At 40.3% G+C, this 18772-nt stretch overlaps 1 protein-coding gene across 2 annotated transcripts; it reads right to left on the reverse strand.

Annotated features, from left to right (window-relative positions):
• Positions 1–5580: 5580 nt before the first annotated feature.
• On the reverse strand, positions 5581–18387 carry psen1 (presenilin 1). Of its 2 annotated transcripts, none has more exons than XM_054613835.1 (11): positions 18266–18387; positions 16462–16547; positions 13601–13941; positions 12905–13046; positions 11964–12031; positions 11640–11860; positions 10498–10596; positions 9367–9462; positions 9107–9280; positions 7946–8064; positions 5581–7714 (listed from the first exon to the last, which is right to left on the reverse strand). In XM_054613835.1, exons 2-11 carry the CDS (start codon positions 16495–16497, stop codon positions 7559–7561), a joined length of 1452 nt encoding a protein of 483 aa, XP_054469810.1. In that variant the 5' UTR covers positions 16498–16547; positions 18266–18387; the 3' UTR covers positions 5581–7558. The 2 variants fall into 2 exon arrangements, with proteins under 2 accessions (XP_054469810.1, XP_054469809.1); XM_054613834.1 differs by having other exon boundaries at positions 18262–18387.
• Between the last annotated feature and the right edge of the window lie 385 nt (positions 18388–18772).

The raw sequence follows: 18772 nt of genomic DNA on the forward strand, positions 1-18772 counted from the left end.
ACCGAGACTGTCAACCAGGAGACACTAAAACTAACCGTTGATAAACCATGATGCTTTTTCTTAACTTAACAAAGTGGTTTAGTTGCCTAAACAAAAGTCGTCCAAAAAGAAAGTTGTGCTGGGAGAACAACAAAAAAACGCCCAATTTGTGTCCCTGAACACCAAACAAATATCTTTTATTTTGTGACTATTTCATGAATTGTCGTGAGACTGTGTTGAATGAGTAGGGCAGCAACATTTTTTTTTTTTAAGTCATCATGAGGGGACCACGAATGACTGCAACAAATTCCACAGCAATCCATTCACTATTTGGTCAAATATTTAGATGAAAATCTAATATTTTAATAGTCGTAGAGCAAAAAGAGCAAACAGTGCCAACAGTGCTAACAGCGCAAGGCAACAGTGCTGAGAGAGCTAACAGTGTTTACCTGAGCAGGAACTGGAGTAAACAACACACACTCAGGTAGACATTACTCCACTATATAATTACAATGCAAATATGTTTTGCTGCTATACTATTGCTATGAATCACATATATAGAAGCTTATATGTTTTGGAGCTGTTAAAGAGCGTCATCTCCACAACCAGAACACTTTGGTTAAAGAAAAAAAGCAAAATATAAATTTAAATCAATCTCTGAAGTTGTTTTCTCAATAATACAAAAGACTTATCTCAAACAAAGGCTCTTTGAAGAATGTTGCAGTTTAATTGCTGCATAACCCTGAACATGTTTGAGAACAACATAGAAAAGTGATTATTTTGGGGTTTTAAAGAGGAAACCGCCACGGCCACTACCAAAGCTGTGTTTAAACATCTGCCTATATGCCTATATGTTTCCCAAACTGATTTTTACTCCTCCCCTCTTCTGTCTTCTCATTTGGTGGGGGTGAGGTTTTTTAAACAACTGGCTTCTAAAAACAAACATACAAAACTGCTGAAATTGTGCAGCGTTATGTAATTTTGGTCAGATTTTAAAAAAAAAAAACACATCTTGGGTGTAATGTGAACTTTCTACTGTTTCATTCATGCACGAGGGTGTGTGAAAGAGCTAGACAGCCACAGTGGCTCCAAGATTTTTTGGCAAGAAAATCTGTTTTAACGCCACTTTTGCCACCAAAACCAATTCAAGCCACATGTTTGTTCATATGGTTACACTGAAGGATCATTTTCCATGTTTAGGCCAGACTGAATGACTCAGTCAGTATAAATGTTTAAAAGCACTTCACAGGTAACTATAACCTTTCGAAAGGGAAGGAAAGTCCTAGACGTCATATGCGAGTCGAATTTCCACTTGAGTTCAATGGACCATCAAAAACAAATTGAGTCTCGGCTTAACCGTCTCATAGAGAAAATCCCTATTTATAGTTCCTAAACAGCACATAATGTCCATACATTATCTCCAAACAGCTTGTGCAGCATAATCCAAGTGGTTTGTAGCATATGCACAATGTTTACCACAAAATGGTGAGTGCATAAGGATGCTTTCATGAGCAGTATTAGGCAGTGAAATACTTTACAATAGTAAAAGGAGTAATACCACACGGTAAAAAACACAGTTAGAAGAAGTTTAACTTACAAGAATTGTAAGTAAAAATGTATTTAAAGTGTCAAAAGTAAAAGCACTCAATGTGAAAAATGCCCTTTATATCATATAGGCTATTATCATATTATCAGTGTGGACTAATTTCAATAGTGTAGCTGACTGAGGTATTTAATCAATACAAATGCATCACATTTTATCAACTGGTTATATGTTTTGTGTTTGAAATCTTCATTTGTAGATAAATGTAGTTGAGTAACAAGTGCAATATTTACCTCTGAACTGCAGTGGTAAAAAGTCTGATCAAATATGAAATACTGAAGTACAGTTCAATTTGTAATTGAATAAATACACTTAGTTACTTCCGCCATTGCTATATAGAAGAGTCAGGTGATAGTGGAGTAAATATGAGACCCTTTTACAGAAATGTAAAGGATGTTTTATTCTTTTTGGGTCTAAATAAAATAATTAATCAGCATTAAGAGGAAAAAGATTAGTTTGGGACTCTCATGGGTACGGAGATAACAGCTGAACCATTTTGAATTTAGTTCCAAATCTTTAATATCTTTCTTTCTATTATTAAAGAGCAACGTATAAAGTATTAAGGTATTGATATTTATGAATAGCGAATCACTTTCTTTTTCTTCTAGCACTTATTAACTCATTTGCTTTATTGCTGAGAGTTAAATAAGGAGATTGATACCACTCCGATGTTTGTTTGACAGAAAAAGAAGCTAGCCAGGAGACGGTTAGCCTAGCTTAGCATGAAGAGTGGAAGCGGGAAAGCGAGGCTAGCCAGATACAACTAGCAAGAAATAGTCAAGCACATAACCTCCTGTAAAACTATAACTGAGCACCTGACACTTTGTGATTTATAAAAAATAAAGAAATAATTAACAAGCTTTAGAGGCGGTGGTGTTTTATGTTAACTTACGACAAAGCTAAGCTCGTTCTTTACTCGTTTCAGTTAGGCTAAAGTAAGCCAATCAACTGCTAACTGGGGCTAACTAACAGACATGAGCGTGTCAATCTTTTCATCTAACGCTCAGCAAGAAAGAAAATAATATTACTTTTTCATTTGAGTTTTTGTATTTTAAGTTATTTATACATATACAACCACAAATAAAGCATTCAATGAGGTTCTGATTCAATAATGGGTGGATTGAAGTTCAATGAACATCAACCACAGCCTTAGTGTTCATAGTCTTAAAGATGTACGTGGTGCAAAAATCCTTCAACACAAGTGATTGTCAGTTTCAGAAATCGACTGAGCATTTAACCTTTATTGGAGTACATGAATAATACACTTATATACTGCGACTAAGTGTGAAAGGGAGGCATCTTGAAGTCTCACACTTCACAGGGTCAAGAGTAAGGAGGGATAATCAGATATTTTTAGCACTCTGACTCTACAAAAATAGGATGGCCACCCAGTTCTCCAGGGCTAAAAATAAACATCATCAAATAAAACCTTTACAGGGGCAGTGCAGCCTGGCATAGGTATGCTCTAGATTCAATTATAGAAACCTAATGAGCACAATGCCTTTGCCCACTTTTGAAACCGCCTCCCCCCCCACAGAGTGCACGTCCTCCACATCCACATTTCTTGGAGACATACAGTTGTGATTCCTGGTCATTAAGTCTATCCATGGCTTTAACCGGAGCCCTAAGCCACAGGATTTAAGTGAACATTCAAATTACTAAACTTTACATCCATCCCCTCGGAGCCTTAAATGTACACACACACGCAGACGGAAAAAAAACCACACTTTCTATACGTTAAAGAAAAAAGCTGTGCCCAGTTTAGACTACATGCCCACCCAGTATTTAGAAATCTTCTGAAACAAGCATTTTTTTCCCCTCCATCCGCTTTGTCCAGTTTTTTTTCCCTCCAGGACTCCAGCAGGTCACCTCCAGCGCCCGTCGTGTTTCCATCCTCCTTAAGGGCCTTCAGAGCTGCCGACTGAGCTTCTGCGCCTGCCTCTCCTTTGCATTAAAGGCGTACTTTGTGTCCATGAGCTGTTCTATGACTTCCTTGGCCTCCTTCATCTCCACGGCCAGCTGGTTGTACTTCTCCACCAGCTCCTGGTTCTCTCTCCGGAGCTCCACCACCAGCTGGCTCAGCTCCTCGCTCTGCTTCCCGCAGTGCACCTTCAGCTGCTCCATCTCCGAGAGTGTCTCCTCCATGCGCTTCACCAGGCCCTCCAGCTTGTCCTTTGACATTTCTGAAATGCTTTTATTCACCTTTGTGGGTTTTTTTTTTTCTTCTTCTTCTTCTTCGTCTTGAGCTTTAGCTTCTTTCTCCCGTACGGTTGAGTGTCTGCGCTTGTTCTTTGCGATTATTGAAGTCTAATCCTCAATTCCTTACATGTCTCACATGGAGCAGACGTCCCTCCCTGAACTGTAATCCCCTTAGCAGAGCTATCCTTGGAAACCTGTAACGCACAAAGTGTGACACACAGCCACATCATCTCCTGCTTAAGTCCACTCCATACAGAGGATGACAGTGATTGACAGGCTACCTCAGCTCACTTTGTAGTCTCATCCACTTGTCAGTGAGCAAGTTCAAAGGCCCACAAAGAAATACTACGTCTAATTTCACATCTGCAAGGAAAACAGAAACAGAAGGTTGAAATGTCTCTCAACGGGGATTCTTCGTCTTTGTGAGATGGGGTTAATCTTTTTTCTGGGAAAGCAGCTTCAAGTGCGTGGTGTAACGTAATCTGAACAGAACAGGTGTCTGGAGTCGATGCAGAGAGAAGCCTCATGGAATTAACTGTGTAGTTTACCGGCCAAGCAGCGGGGCCCACATGAGCCAGAAAAGAGGCCTCGCCAAAGGGCATGTTAGGTAAGTCACAGTATGAGGCTAAACATGCTGGGTAAACTGCCATACTGTGCCAGTGTCCCGGCCAGCGAGGCCAAACGGTCCCCATGGTGACAGCTAATGCGTCCAGTGCCACCAGGCAGAGCGCCAACAGCCATCGCAAGGGCCAGTTGGCATCGGGGGGGACGGGACGGCGAGCGCGGGATACCAGTGCATCAGCACGCCGAGGAATTTCCACAATGTTCCCACCGTCTGACGGGATGCTTTGCGTCAATACATCCGGGAGGGTTTGCTCAATGGGAAGCGGGAGGGACAACAGTGTTTTGTGACTGTGCTGAAGGAAAAAGCAGTTCAAGGGGGTCGGCCCTGACCTTTGACCTCCGTCTCAAGGGGTGCAAATAGAGAGAGAGAGATCAGTCCAGCTTTACGGAAGTAAAACCTCACATTTCATACAGGTTAAAGTTTAGAGTTGTACATCAACTATATATGGTGGAAAGCAACTACAGTAGCAGTCAAAAGTTTGGACACACCTTCTCATTCAACTGCTTTGAAGAATGTAAAATATAAAACATATTCTGGTTTGTTGAGCATTTGTTTGTTTACCACATAATTCCATATGTGTTCCTTCATAGTTTGGATGTCTTCAATATTAATCTCTTCTTAATGTAGAAAAAAAATAAAAATAAAAAATAAAGAAAAACCATTGAATGAGAAGGTGTGTCCAAACTTTTGACTGGTACTGTAGATGCATGTATTTAAGCAATGTACTTAAGTACACTTTTGAGGCGTTTGTACTTATTACCTCCACCTGCAACATTATAATGCCGATTATAAATGCATGCATCAGTGGAAATGATCCAATAATAATAACTCTAGCAGGCCCTAGTAATAGCACTAGAGTACTTTTAATAGTAGCTAATAATATTTATGTACATTTACTTGGGTTCAGCACTTTTTAATAAAGATATTTTAATGTATAAACTTACACTTGTAACGGAATAGGTTTATTGTTGTACTTGTATACAAGTAAAGGATCTACGTAGTTCTTCATCCATCTCTCTATGCTACCTAGTAGAAGTAGTAGTTGGGAGTACCTGCTAGAGGCCCAAACTTTGATGACATCATCGGGGTTGTTCTCTGACCTTAGAGCCCTCCAGAGGGGCAGAAGACATTATTCAAATGTTTTTGAATTTGTCAGACTCAATTTAAAGCCGAACCAAAAAAAAAAGAGCACTTTTACTTTCATTATTTATTAAAAAACAAAATGTGAATTGAATAACCTTGCATAACACACATATGCATGTGAAGGACAGAAAAAAGCCAGTCCCCCAACATATTCCCTAAAAAAACAAACAAAAAAAGGATAATAATCACTTAATTGTTCCCTCTTGGTTTCTTCTCTGAAAGCATAAAACTCGAGTGCAACAACAAAAGAGCAACCAGCGCAGCTCGTCCTCCATCAATCTATCTGCATTACCTCACATATGAGAAGCTACAAAATTTTGGGTTCATACACATCATTATTTCACAAAACTGTTTTTTTTTAACATTGATTTAAAACGTTTTGCTTTGCTTTAAACTTAATTGAAATGTAACAATTAAGCAAATAATTCCAAAAATATCAGGCATCAAATCAAACTAGATCTATAACTCCCTCATTCATCAAAACTGAGTGATTTCATCTCAAAACATGAACAGAATTTATGTCAAAAGTTATGTTTGTTTTCACTCTTTCCAAGATTTTCCTGATCTCTGTAGGAACGCCGTTGACATTCACCCTCGTGTTTCAAAAAGTACAAAGTCCCTCTTCTGCATTTCTTGAAAAATCACAACGGGATTCTGTGTATAGTGGAAATAATCAACGTGTTTTGATGTAGCATAGTTCCAGACAGCACCAGGCGAGCGTCATGAGGGCAGCTATAGCCTAAAGGTTCAGAGTTTGTGACCAGATGATCACAGGTTACAATCCCTGGACAGATTGAAAAACAAAAACAAAACAAATTAAATGTCAGTCAGGGAAGAGAATGAAAAGCACATTTCTGTCCCACAATAACAATAACAACAACAACTACTACTGAAATGCCCTTGAGCAAGGCACTGAACCTCCGACTGCTCCAGCAGAGCTGCTCAGTGGCTGACAGTATACGTGACTGACGTGGCAGGCAGGTCTCAGGTGTGAGTGTTTGTGTGAACGTCCCTCCCTCTGCGGGCTTTCACTTCAAACGTTATGTGTAAAATTAAAGACGGGGAAACGTGGTGACTCTTAAATCTACAGACAATGTATTTGTCCCGGTTTTTTTTTTTCCCGTGAGAAAGATTCACAAGCTTCTAAACGTCCCGCCCGGTGTAAATCTTTCAGGGTGTGAGTCGCCCTCTGGTTTCGGGGTTTTGGTTCTCATGTGGCCGAAGTGGGAAAAACAAAACACGTCGTGACCATTCTTAACAGCGGTGAGGAAAGCACGTCTGGTGACCGACAGCTCATACACAATCAAACTACACAACAACCAATCTAGAATCAATATCATCGCACAGCGTCCGTTAGTTTGATGAAGGCTTTTTAATCTTGGGTTTAGTTTTGTGGTGGGAGGGTGGGGGGGGCGGAGGCGGTGGCAGCTCAGAAGTCGAAAAAAAAAAAAAAAAAATGAAAGATGTTTAAACAAAGTCTTTGAAGGGAGATTTAATGAAATCGTCTCCCTTCTTCGCTCAACAGCTACCACCGAGGTGTCCCTGAGCAAGGCACCTACTGTAAAAGCCCCCAGTTGTCGAGGACTGTATTGGGCAGCTCCCAGATGTGATGCTGTGTGAATGTGAAGCAGGGTGCTGCTGAGAAGAAGCAGACGAGCTCTTGTAAAGCCTCCGTGGATAAATAAAAAAAAAAAGGTCAAATACTCGAGCCCGAGTTCGGTGGTTGACGGTTTGAAGATGACTTCCCAGGCCGAGCGAGAAATGTCACTACTTTGTTTTAAAACTGAAATAAAATATCTAAGAACAGTTTTGGTGGGGAAGACCCTCCCCTGTCGCCGGGAAAAGAAAAAAGGCAGAACAAAAACAACGTGTGTCCCCCGTCAACGTGAGCTCTTAGGAGGGGCCCCTGCATCGCCCTTTTGTTTCCCCCCAAAAGCTGTGAAGGGCCCGCTGTCGTGTTGTTGGCCGGAGGGTTATGTGGGATTAGGGGTTATCAGGGCAGCGTCCTGCTAAATGTAGAACTGGTGTAGCGCCAGCCTGTCCATGAAGGGCTGCACCAAGTTGTCCGTGGCGAAGTAGAAGACCAGGCCGAAAAAGATGGAGATGGGCAGAGCGGGGAGCGCCTTCTTGAAGATGGCGAGGAGGAGCAGGGTCAGACACAAACCCTGCGTGGGAAGAGGGAGACAAAATGAAACACGGCGGAAATAGCACTTTGAACGATTGTGTACCAAACAGAAATCAGCTCTAAAAAGGGAACAACAAAAAAAAAAAAAGAATAAAAGACAGCCTGTTATACAATCAAGCGGTTGCCGGGTTAGATATTGTGCTGAGAGACAGGGATGAGGTTTGGCGGCGACTCGAGCGTGACACCATAATAAGCGGCTGCGGTCACTCACAATGAGGATGGCCACGAAGCAGGCGAGCGTGGTGTTCCAGTCGCCGCTGGCTGTGGCCGAGGCCTTCCCCACCAGCATGCTGTAGAAGATGAAGTCTCCGAGGCCCAGCTTGACGCCCCCTGAGAACAGAGGAGGACCACCGCGTTCAGGGTGGAGTCCATTCAAACAAGCCCCACGCCCTCCAACCCCCACAGAAAGCCCTTTTTCTTCAACTGTAATTACTGTACAAACAAGAGCTCCGACCCCGTATTTACCGAGGCTTTAAGAAAGAGCGAGAGCGGCCCCTTCAAATAGCACGGGCATGAAACCTAGCAATTGCCATGAATAATCGCTTCCTAATGTGACTATAAACAGTCCAGAGCCAAACATGTTGTCGCGTTGGCATACGCACTAATTTCACAGAAAAGGGGAAACACATGAAAGTGTTCCAAAAATGTTTTATGTGTTCCGGAGTAAAGGGAACTGAAAGATGATGATGATTACACACTGAGACTATCTGGGAATTCACAAGTTTGAATTACAGAGCTCGGCTTCATATTAGTGCTGGGAGGTACATTTAAAAAAAGGATCATAATGTAGTTATTACCAATGTATGTGATGATATAACAATACACATGCTTTACAGTACATGAAGAGATTCATGGAAGGACAGTTGTATGGGAAAGAAACACATTAGCATCCATAAAGACAACACAAACTAAAAAGAACATTAAATACTAGCTAGCTAAAGCCAAATTTAATTAATTTGACATTTTTTGTTGTTTTATAAGGGTTACTGTAGATAAAACTATGTCAATATACAACTCATGTGAAACAAATTAGCTAATTTTAGCAAATAATAATTAAAACCCTTCATGCAGAGAGTCATGTGTCTTGTTCTGCTTCAAGCTACTTAATAAGTCATCAAATGGACAGTGTGCAGTATTGAAATGAATTATTCATAGAGAGACATGAGCAGACTGTACTCTAGTTAACGGAAGGCACAATTAATTGATCACAGAAATAACTAACTAACAAAACTAAAAGAGATAGGATGCATCTTCAAATGTCATAACTTTAAACAACATTCAGCAGCAGTACGGTTTATGCAGACACAGAGGTTTCACTGGCAACAATTTCTTGAATACATAACTTAAATAAAGCTTGAATATTTGCACTCACTCTCCTCATCGTCCTCTTCCACAGGCGGGCGAGCGTCGGGCAGCTCCTGGATCTCCCGTCTGGTCTGGTCGGTGGACTGGAGCGGCCCCAGCTGGTGCTGCTGCTGGTTGACCCACGAGGAGTTGAAGCCTCCGTCGTCCTGTGACAGAGTGGTGGGACCCGGAGACCCCACGGCTGCAGGCAAGAGGGACCAGTTAGACTCAACAACGCTGTTCGGAAAAAGGAAAACCCACTCGGGTCACTTCGACACCCACGCTCACCTTCTGGAGCTTCTGGTTGAGGCGGCGCAGCTTCTGTCGAGTTCCTTTTTGGCGGCCACTCGGTGTCGGCCATGTTGACGAGCCACACCATTGTAGCTGTGGAAGAAGTCAGAGAGTCAGAATGTTGAAGGTTTCATTATTTGGGTTTACAAACAAAATGCAAGAAAAAAATGGAAAAATAAATCCCCTCGCAAAAAAGTGTGCTTGCTTCTGCTAAAATTAAACTGCCACTTCAACTTCTTTTAGTGCTTCTGTTTCAATGGAATATTCCACTCATCTTAGTATGTATTCCTGAACCTTTGAAGCTGCTAAATGACTTTAAATGCTATTTGACTTGTATATTTATGGCAGTATTCATTAACTTAGACCTTGAGTTGAAAGAAGATGAAGTGTCAATTAAAGTGTATATGCTGAGAGGGGTTTAAGAGTCAGTTGAATTGAAAGCCCTGAGAGAGTTTAAAAGGGTCTGAAAGGAGCTGAAGGGTCAGTTAAGGTCTCAGCATTTAAAGTAGCTTAAGTGATACTCTAAATGAAAACACACTGAGCAGTAAAAATGTCAAATGAATGGAGTTGAATGGTCATTTCAGTAACTGCACTAAAGGTTATTGAGGTGTCTGATGAAGTGAGAGTGATTAAAGAACACGAGTTGTCAAGGGAATTAGCTGAAAAGGGATTTAAGAGCAACTTGATTTAAGAGCCGAAGTCAATGTGTGAAAGGTTGTTTTGTTTTATGTGAAAGCGCCAAAATAAAGCTGGTTTCTGAAAGGACATAAAGCATGTCTAACCACTGGGGAATTAGAGTGGAAGAAGGTTTTTAGAACTGATAGAAGTTAAAGTGGCAATTTAATGGGGAGCAGTGAAGCGTTTAAGCGAGAATTTCATTGTTGCTGACAGGAGAAGTATTCTCAGTTTAAGTGAAAGTGCTGAAAAGAAATGACGTGTCAGTAGAGGTTAATTTAGGTTTCCGAAAGTTGAAGCGTCTGTTTTAAATTGGACTTTTGTTTTTGCTCTGATGGAAGTTGAAGTGGCAGATTAATGTGAAAGCAAGTTTAGCTTCTGTAGGTCTTCTATATAACTGATTTTACAATAAAATGTTTATAATGTTGTGTTTATTGTCGGTGTCTTTCTTACAGGAGTAGATGAGAGCTGGAAAGATGGGCTCGTTCCTCTCCTGAGCCGTCTCCACCAGGATCCTCAGAGGCCCTTTGGGACAGAGCACCGCTAACAGATCTGTGGAAGGAGAAAGAAGCGAAGTGATGTTAGTTATTAAACAGAGCGCTCTGTGAGAGACCCAAGACAAACCTCTGACAGTGACGTGACACCTGTGATGACAAGAGGCAGAGTTCATGGAAAACAGAGATCCGGTCGACATGTTTCATCGCTCTCTGTCTTCTCTAAAGGGTTAACTTCCACCAACATTAAATACGTGCGCCGATGGAATCACTATGATCTTGTGTCGATTTGCCAGATGTTTCTTCTTGGAAAAGGAAGTCAACAGCAGAAACAAAAAAAGTCACTGCCGTTTTATTTAGAAGTCCTAAATTATGCAACATCTTTTGAAAATGTTGTAAAAACTGTCGTTGTCTCTGATGCTCCTTCTTTTGGAAGATAAGCCGTTGATTGTGCTGCATTCACACAACATGGCAGCTTCTGAACCTCAAACATAACATCCATTATATTGACAACTCAACTTGTTTTTTTTAGCAAGTATATTAATTATTTACAACCCCTTGACAGTAAAGGATAATCATCAACACGCCTTTATGACTGATGCCTATTCTATCTGAACCCTTTCCTGATGTGTCGACAGTAAAATCCCCAGTGAGGAAATAAAGCTATCACCAAGAAAGCAGCTTATAGAAAAGAACTGCTATTTTTGTCCAGTTGTTAACCCAGACTTCCTTTTTCTCACAGACTGGTCTTTCAACCCAGGTCAGTTTCAGGTCTTGAGACAAATTCTTCTTTTTAGAACACCAATGACGACATTTATCAACAATGCTGACACATATACAGCTGAAAACAATACTAAATCCTCACAATAAATAAGAATTGTTGTTTAAGTTAAGGTTCACATCATTGTTAACATGTTAATTAGTTTGGCTTTGGTTCCAAATCCATTCTTTTCTTTAAAATGTTGAAAGAATATAACTTTGTTTCGCTTTTTCCTAAAGCACTAACAAGGTACCAGATCACTGAATGTTCAAAGGACGGGTGGAAAGTTCATCTTCCTTCTTAAAAGCACACAGAGCAGAAAGGAGAGGAGGAGGATTTACCGTAGACGGATATGACGGCTAATATGAGCCAGGCGGTCCACTCTGGCAGGTACTTGATGAAAACCAGGGCCATGAGGGCGCTGATCATGATGAGGTAGGCCTGCTGGAGCCGCAGGGGCCCCTTCCAGTGAATACACATCATGCCCACCACGCCGAAGTTCCAGATTATTATCGCCAGGGTGAAGTAGTCCATGGCCAGATTGTAGGTCTTGAAAACCTCTCTGTTGGGACAGAACAGGAGACATGATAGAAAAACTCCACATTTAGGAGAATGTGTGGAAACCTTTGTGAGTGAGATGAAAAAAAAAAAAGTTTAGAGCTTACTTGAGGTAGATGAAGGAGAAGAAGAACAGCAGGAGGAGGGAGGAGAGGAAGAGCCATCCTTGGATAACCTGTGAACGCAAACATCAGAGTCGTGAGATTTCATGTTTCAGCAGATCAGCGCATGCAAATACTTGTTAACAGTGCCAGCTTCAAACTACCGTGGCAACCAGGATGGGTGGAGTTATAACAAAGGGCAAACACAGCGAGCATCACAGCTCGGACAAAGTTAAAATCCAGTGTACTGATGTGAGCCAAACCACCAGAATGTAAAGCACCTACATGTGTTTTCATTTCTCTTTTATTTTTACTTAATTGACATTTTCCACATTAATCTGTTGATTAACTTGTTGCCCCCCCCCCTCCAAGAACAACTTACACACATCTGTCATTCTTCAAACTTTTTACCGCAGACATTTTCATTGACAGGTTAAAGAAATGAAGCTAATAGTATTAGCTATGAGGTGTCCAAGTAAGCCATGACACTGTGCCAACAAGCAAACAGAACAGGAGAGAACAGGGGGTTAGAACTGGCACACCTAACTGTTATGAAGCCGTTTTTTTAATAGCAGGTACAGCTGTGTTTGGCAAGTCCAAACGTCTCCTCTGAAAAAAGGTCTAATAGCAGCCGGAGAACTCCATCCAAGAGGTCTAATGATTGGGAGGGAAACACCCTGGCTGTGTTGAAATCACACCCTATTTACTGAATATTGCATTATATTGCATGCAGGCACGCTAAGCTGACTAGAGCACCTGAATAAAATGGAAAAATCTATAATATCATTAGTAAACTGGGCTCTCCCTATTATAAAGAGTCAAAACGTCTGCTGCGAAAATGCTATTTAAATCTAGTTTAAACAGAAAAACATTCTATTATTCAGGTATCAGGTCTGTAGTGAAATGGGACAGCAGCTGGTGTGGCGTGACGTGGTTTTAGCGTGTACCTTGTAGCAGCGGTACTTGTATAAGAGCACCAGCACCAGAGTCATGACGATGATCACGGTGATCATGATGGTGGCGTTCAGGATGGAGTTGAGGGCTCTCTGTCCCACTGTGTCCGTGTCCTCTGGGAACGGGGTGTAGATCCTGTGGGACGACACGCGTCTCGGTCAAAACAGCAAAGAATGGAATATATAACAAAAACAACGAAGAAAAATACCGTGGATCTCATTATAGCAGGTTGCACTAAGCGTTAGTTAGCTTGGCAATTACATTTTTTCAATTTTCTTTATGTATACAGCGTCGAATCATAACAGACATTATCTCAGGGCACTTTTCATACAGAGCAGGTCTAGACCATTCTCTTCATAATGTCATTTAAGCCTTCAGGGAGGTTAAATTGCGTTGGATAAGGGCTAAAGATGTAGAAATTGTGTTTAAACGCCCTCAGCCAGATTCAGACTCTGCTCTAATGACCTCATGAAATGACTGTGCCGTCTTGGTATTCAAACTATGCAGCTGTGATGTACGCATGTTGCATTAACTCCACCTAGTGGCACTGCGGCTGTACATTACATTACATTACATTACATTACATTACAGTCATTTAGCAGACGCTTTTATCCAAAGCGACTGTACTGCGTTTAATTCACACACCTAATAAAGCTTTGGATCCTTTCAATAAGAGTTAAAACACTCACAATCTCTGCCCGTCATTCTGCGTGTAGAAGCTGACGGACTTTATGGTTGCCACGACAACCACCATGCAGAGGGTCACGGGAACGAACAGCATGATGACGTGCTTGGCCCCGTATTTCAAGGTCAGCTCTTCGTCCTCGTCCTCCTCGTTCTCCTCCACGCGGGGGGGAGGCCGGGCAGCGGGCGGCTGTCCGTTCTGCTCCGGGCCGGTACCATTGCCACCTCCACCTCCACCATCACCTCCTCCTCCACCTCCTGAGCCTCCTCTGGACCGAGCTCTGGTCACTGCAGCCTCCTGTGGCTGCTGGGTCAGCTCAGAGGCCACGTTGGTCTCCTGCTCGTCCTGAATGTTGAGAGGAGTCACTTTATTTTCTAAATTTGCTAGGAACTTGTGATATAATACACACAGACATTAATTAAGATCAAAAGTCCAACAGTTCAAAACATGCAGATGGTAAACTGAGCATAGCAAACACCACTCAGGGAGTTAAAGAGTCAACAAGAACATGCCTGTTGATCAAATATTCCATCTAGGCGTGGTCCTATGATCTACACCGATGATAAACTAGGAGTGATTTGGGGATTTTCTGACGTGCTAATGGTCTGAAACCTGGTCCAAAACATAGAGTAAGATACAGAGGACGTAGAAGATGTGATGCAGCTTTGTCACTCCTCAGTTGTGACAAAATCATGATCGAACTTGTAAATGACAAGGTATTACAAAATGTATCTCATACTTTGGTGTTCCATTTTTTTTTTTTTTTTTTTTACCTCTTTAAGATTTCATTAAACTTTTTTCTTTTTACAAAATGTACCAAAACACTGACAATGAGGAGGATCATGGGTAGATTACAATGTCAATAAATATTAAACAAAATTTAAATGACCCCCGATGTCTCCAGTCACTCCCAACTGTGAACTATCTAAAAAGGAAAAAATACCAAAACAATGATCAATCTCGCACTTAAAATATTTTTCAAATATTTTGGCGTCTCTTATTGCTTTTGTTTGAGACTAAATAATATGGAGGTGACAAGAAATAGTTGTTGAGAGATGAGGAAGGCCGTGCCACAAAAGACACCAAGTTGTCAAAGTGATTTGCAACACAAGATCATTTCTTGTTACACTCTTTGAGATTAATTTCACTAAAACAAAAAGCCATACTTGTGACTCACACAGGAGCACACAAGAGCCTCCGAGGACTCGCAAGTGTAGCAATTTGTTTCATTTGTGATACATGATTGCGCCAGAATTTTGCGATCTGCATGTTAGTAGTTCTTGAAGACAGAGATCGCTTTTATGAAATGAGCCCAAGACTCAAAACAGTAACATTGCGTCTCACAGTGGGCCCCTTAATCAATCTTCAACTATAAACTCTATCTTTAGAGGCCATGTGAGCTTATGAAACCAGAGATTTTCTGAACGTCGGACACTAGAGTTTTCCAACAAAATAGTCCAAATCTATCTTTCTTCATCTATCTTTCTGTATTTGTTGTGGTGTCAACAAGGCCAGGGCATTATCAGATTAAGCATTTAGCTCGAGCGTTTAACTTGCATTTATTGGCAACAAATGACTTGAAATGAAACGTACGCTAAAGCAAAGTGTTTTCAGACGATCCACGTTTGTATTTCAGAGCTTAACTTTAACATTTACGCTCACTTGACCAGCTCCCCCCCCAGGTAGAGTGCTTGTCCTGTAACCACAAGGTTGGTGGTTCAAACCCCTCTACCGGCAACATGCCGAGGTGTCCTTGAGCAAGACACCTAACCCCAAGTTGCTCCCCGGGCGCTTCATTGCAGCCCACTGCTCCTCCGGGATGGGTTAAATGCAGAGAAATAATTTCCCCATTGTGGGACTAATAAAGGCTTGATTATTATTATAACACTGCACTTGTTTACACTCGTCAGGATTAAATAAAAAGGAAAATCAAGGAGACTGTGTGAAGTAAAGCTGGTGAGGCGAGTCAAGACATGCAGCAACCCCGACATGAAGCAATCTCACCGGGTACACACAGAGAGAGAGAGAGAGAGAGAGAGAGAGAGAGAGAGAGAGAGAGAGAGAGAGAGTGGTGAAAGCTGCCTCAGCTCATAAACCTCACTGTGTGGTACACCACATTCATGATTGTTTATTTGTAGAGCACAACATTGTACATTGGTCCTGGGAATAAGGCCACAAGAGATTTAGACTAGTCTGCTTAATTTGTGTCATATTAACCAGCTACTTGGGGGATACTGTAGTAATGTATCAATACAAACATGTCATATTGGCCTGGCTGAGCTGTCTGACCTGATTGATGAGCTAGCTGATAATAGAGAGACCATAATATGCAGTTAATGGACAGAAATGAAATCTTTTGTAGTTTGTCAAGACAGAGACATATTGCTGTCATGTACATGCACCATTGTTATGGGGTAAACAAGGCATATGGCTGTAAAGTTGACAGTAAAGGGAGACTTTGACTACTTCACTAGTCTACGGGAGGCCACGCCTTTGATTACAGTGAGAGCCTAATGTACACAGAAGAATAGCACCTGGCGTTCACCTTCTTCATTCCAGGGATAAAATCTTTCCTTATCAGAACATAACCATCTGTAATTATGATTTACTGTACGACAGGCCAAATAAAACAAAGGTCATCAGACTCAAACTCCTCCACAGTGTGTGTGTGTGTGTGTGTGTGTGTGTGTGTGTGTGTGTGTGTGTGTGTGTGTGTGTGTGTGTGTGTGTGTGTGTGGCGTCACAAACATCAGATGACTCTTTCATCACTGACTTGTTGCTGAAACACTGCGTTGCTCTCAGCTCAAACTGTGAGGAAACGCGGACAGATTTACAGATACGGTGTTCCCATTCCTTCATGCTCACCATATTGTTTTCAATATCTTCTGTATTGTTCGCCATGGTTGGCTCGGCAGACACTTGTCCTCACATGCAAACCAACTTCTTTTGTCCTGATGAAAAAGAAAAAGGAGACAAAATTCAGCTTCAAGCACATGAAATATATATATATATGAGTGACAACAATGAATCACATCGAGGTTTAATGTTTAATATGTGAGATTGTAAAGCCATGTGAGGCATATTTTTAATGTTTGCAAATAAAATACATCATAAGGCATCATCATATGGACATTAAAAGGAAAAATACATCATTAGGCATCATCATATGGACATTAAAAGTGCACTTATTGTATTCATATTAGTTTGTTTTTGAAAACTGGTTTATGCTCTTGACGTCAGGACAGCAGAGTCGCTGCCCATCTTTAGGCGCAGGCTGAAAACTCACCTCTTCATGAAGTACTACCCTGAGTCTTCCATTAGCACTTATTGTATTCATATTAGTCTGTTGCACTTATTGTATCATATTAGTTTGTTTCTGTACTTTTGCTCTGGTTTATGCTTTAAGATGCTTGTGTAAGAAAGGAGATGCACTTATGACTTCTGGTGACTAGTAGTTCTCTTGAATACCTATGTTGAATACACTTCCTGTAAGTCGCTTTGGATAAAAGCGTCTGCTAAATGACTGTAATGTAATGGAATGTATGTAATGTAATGTAAAGGAAAAACACATGTAGGCATCATCATATGACATTAAAATGTGATAATGTAATGTAATGTATGTAATGTAATAATGTAATGTATGTAATGTTTGTAATAATGTAATAATGTAATGTTAATTATGTAATTTGTTTCTGTACTTTTGCTCTGGTTTATGTAATGTTTAATAATGTATGATGTGACTAGTAGTATGAATACCTATGTTAATAACTTCCTGTAATAATGTAATGTATGTAATGTAATAATGTAATGTAATGTAATGTATGTAATAATGTAATGTAAATGTAATAATGTAATGTATGTAATGTAATGTAATAATGTAATGTATGTATGTAATGTAATAATGTAATGTATGTATGTATGTATGTAATGTAATAATGTAATGTATGTATGTAATGTAATAATGTAATAATGTAATGTATGTAATGTAATAATGTAATGTATGTAATGTAATGTAATGTAATGTAATGTAATGTGATAATGTAATGTAATAATGTAATGTATGTAATGTAATAATGTAATGTAATGTATGTAATGTAATAATGTAATGTATGTATGTATGTAATGTAATAATGTAATGTATGTATGTAATGTAATAATGTGATAATGTAATGTAATAATGTAATGTAATGTAATAATGTAATGTATGTAATGTAAAAGGAAAAACACATGATTAGACATCATCATATGGACATTAAAATGAGAAACACAGATCATAATTAAGATTAGAGATGAGACGTTCAGGTGACTGATTAAACGTCGGGAAATAATAATTAATTGTATCTGGTGAACTATTAACCATTAACTATGACTTACAGCTCATGTTTTTTGGTAACTAGTGGAACGTGAGGTTATCTAAAGAACCTTCTTGTTCCTCAGAGATGTGTTTCATCATGAGGTTATCTAAAGAACCTTGTTGTTCCTCAGAGATGTGTTTCATCGTGAGGTTATCTAAAGAACCTTCTCGTTCCTCAGAGATGTGTTCATGTGTTCCATCGGCAGCGGAAGGCTGGAGGAGCTCGTTAGCGGCATGCGGGCTGCTCTCTGCCCGCCACAGATCAGACACACACTCGCTCCTGAAGAGAAGTTTAACATAAATAAACCCACCTACTGGTACCGACGGATGGGTTCTTTGATTTGGAGTTCTGGTGGGTTCTCAAGATGCTTTTAAAACCCGGGCGCGTTCTCTGTCTTTGTTGTTCCTGTCTTCACACAGAACTTCCGGTCGCTGCCGTAAACTACTTCCTGCTGTCGCGGTGTCTCGATTTTTTCTTTTAATTTAATTCATTTTTAATTTATTTTTAATTTTGTTTATACCTAAAACAATATTTGTGCTCTAATGGTGTATAAATATAACACGTTTTATGTTTTTGATTCAATTTTATCTTCTTATTTTTAGACAAAAAAATATATATTTTTGCGACAAAAAAAGCAGAACCGGAAGTAACGGAACTACTTCCTGCTGTCGCGGTGTCTCGATTTTTTTATTTTTTTTTATTAATTTTTTTAATTTTTTTTTAATTTTGTTTGAACCTAAAACAATATTTGTGCTCTAATGGTGTATAAATATAACACGTTTTATGTTTTTGATTCAATTTAGACAAAAATAAATAAATAA

This window comes from Anoplopoma fimbria, chromosome 15 (assembly GCF_027596085.1).
Source record: "Anoplopoma fimbria isolate UVic2021 breed Golden Eagle Sablefish chromosome 15, Afim_UVic_2022, whole genome shotgun sequence".
In the NCBI taxonomy this organism is placed as follows: domain Eukaryota; kingdom Metazoa; phylum Chordata; class Actinopteri; order Perciformes; family Anoplopomatidae; genus Anoplopoma; species Anoplopoma fimbria.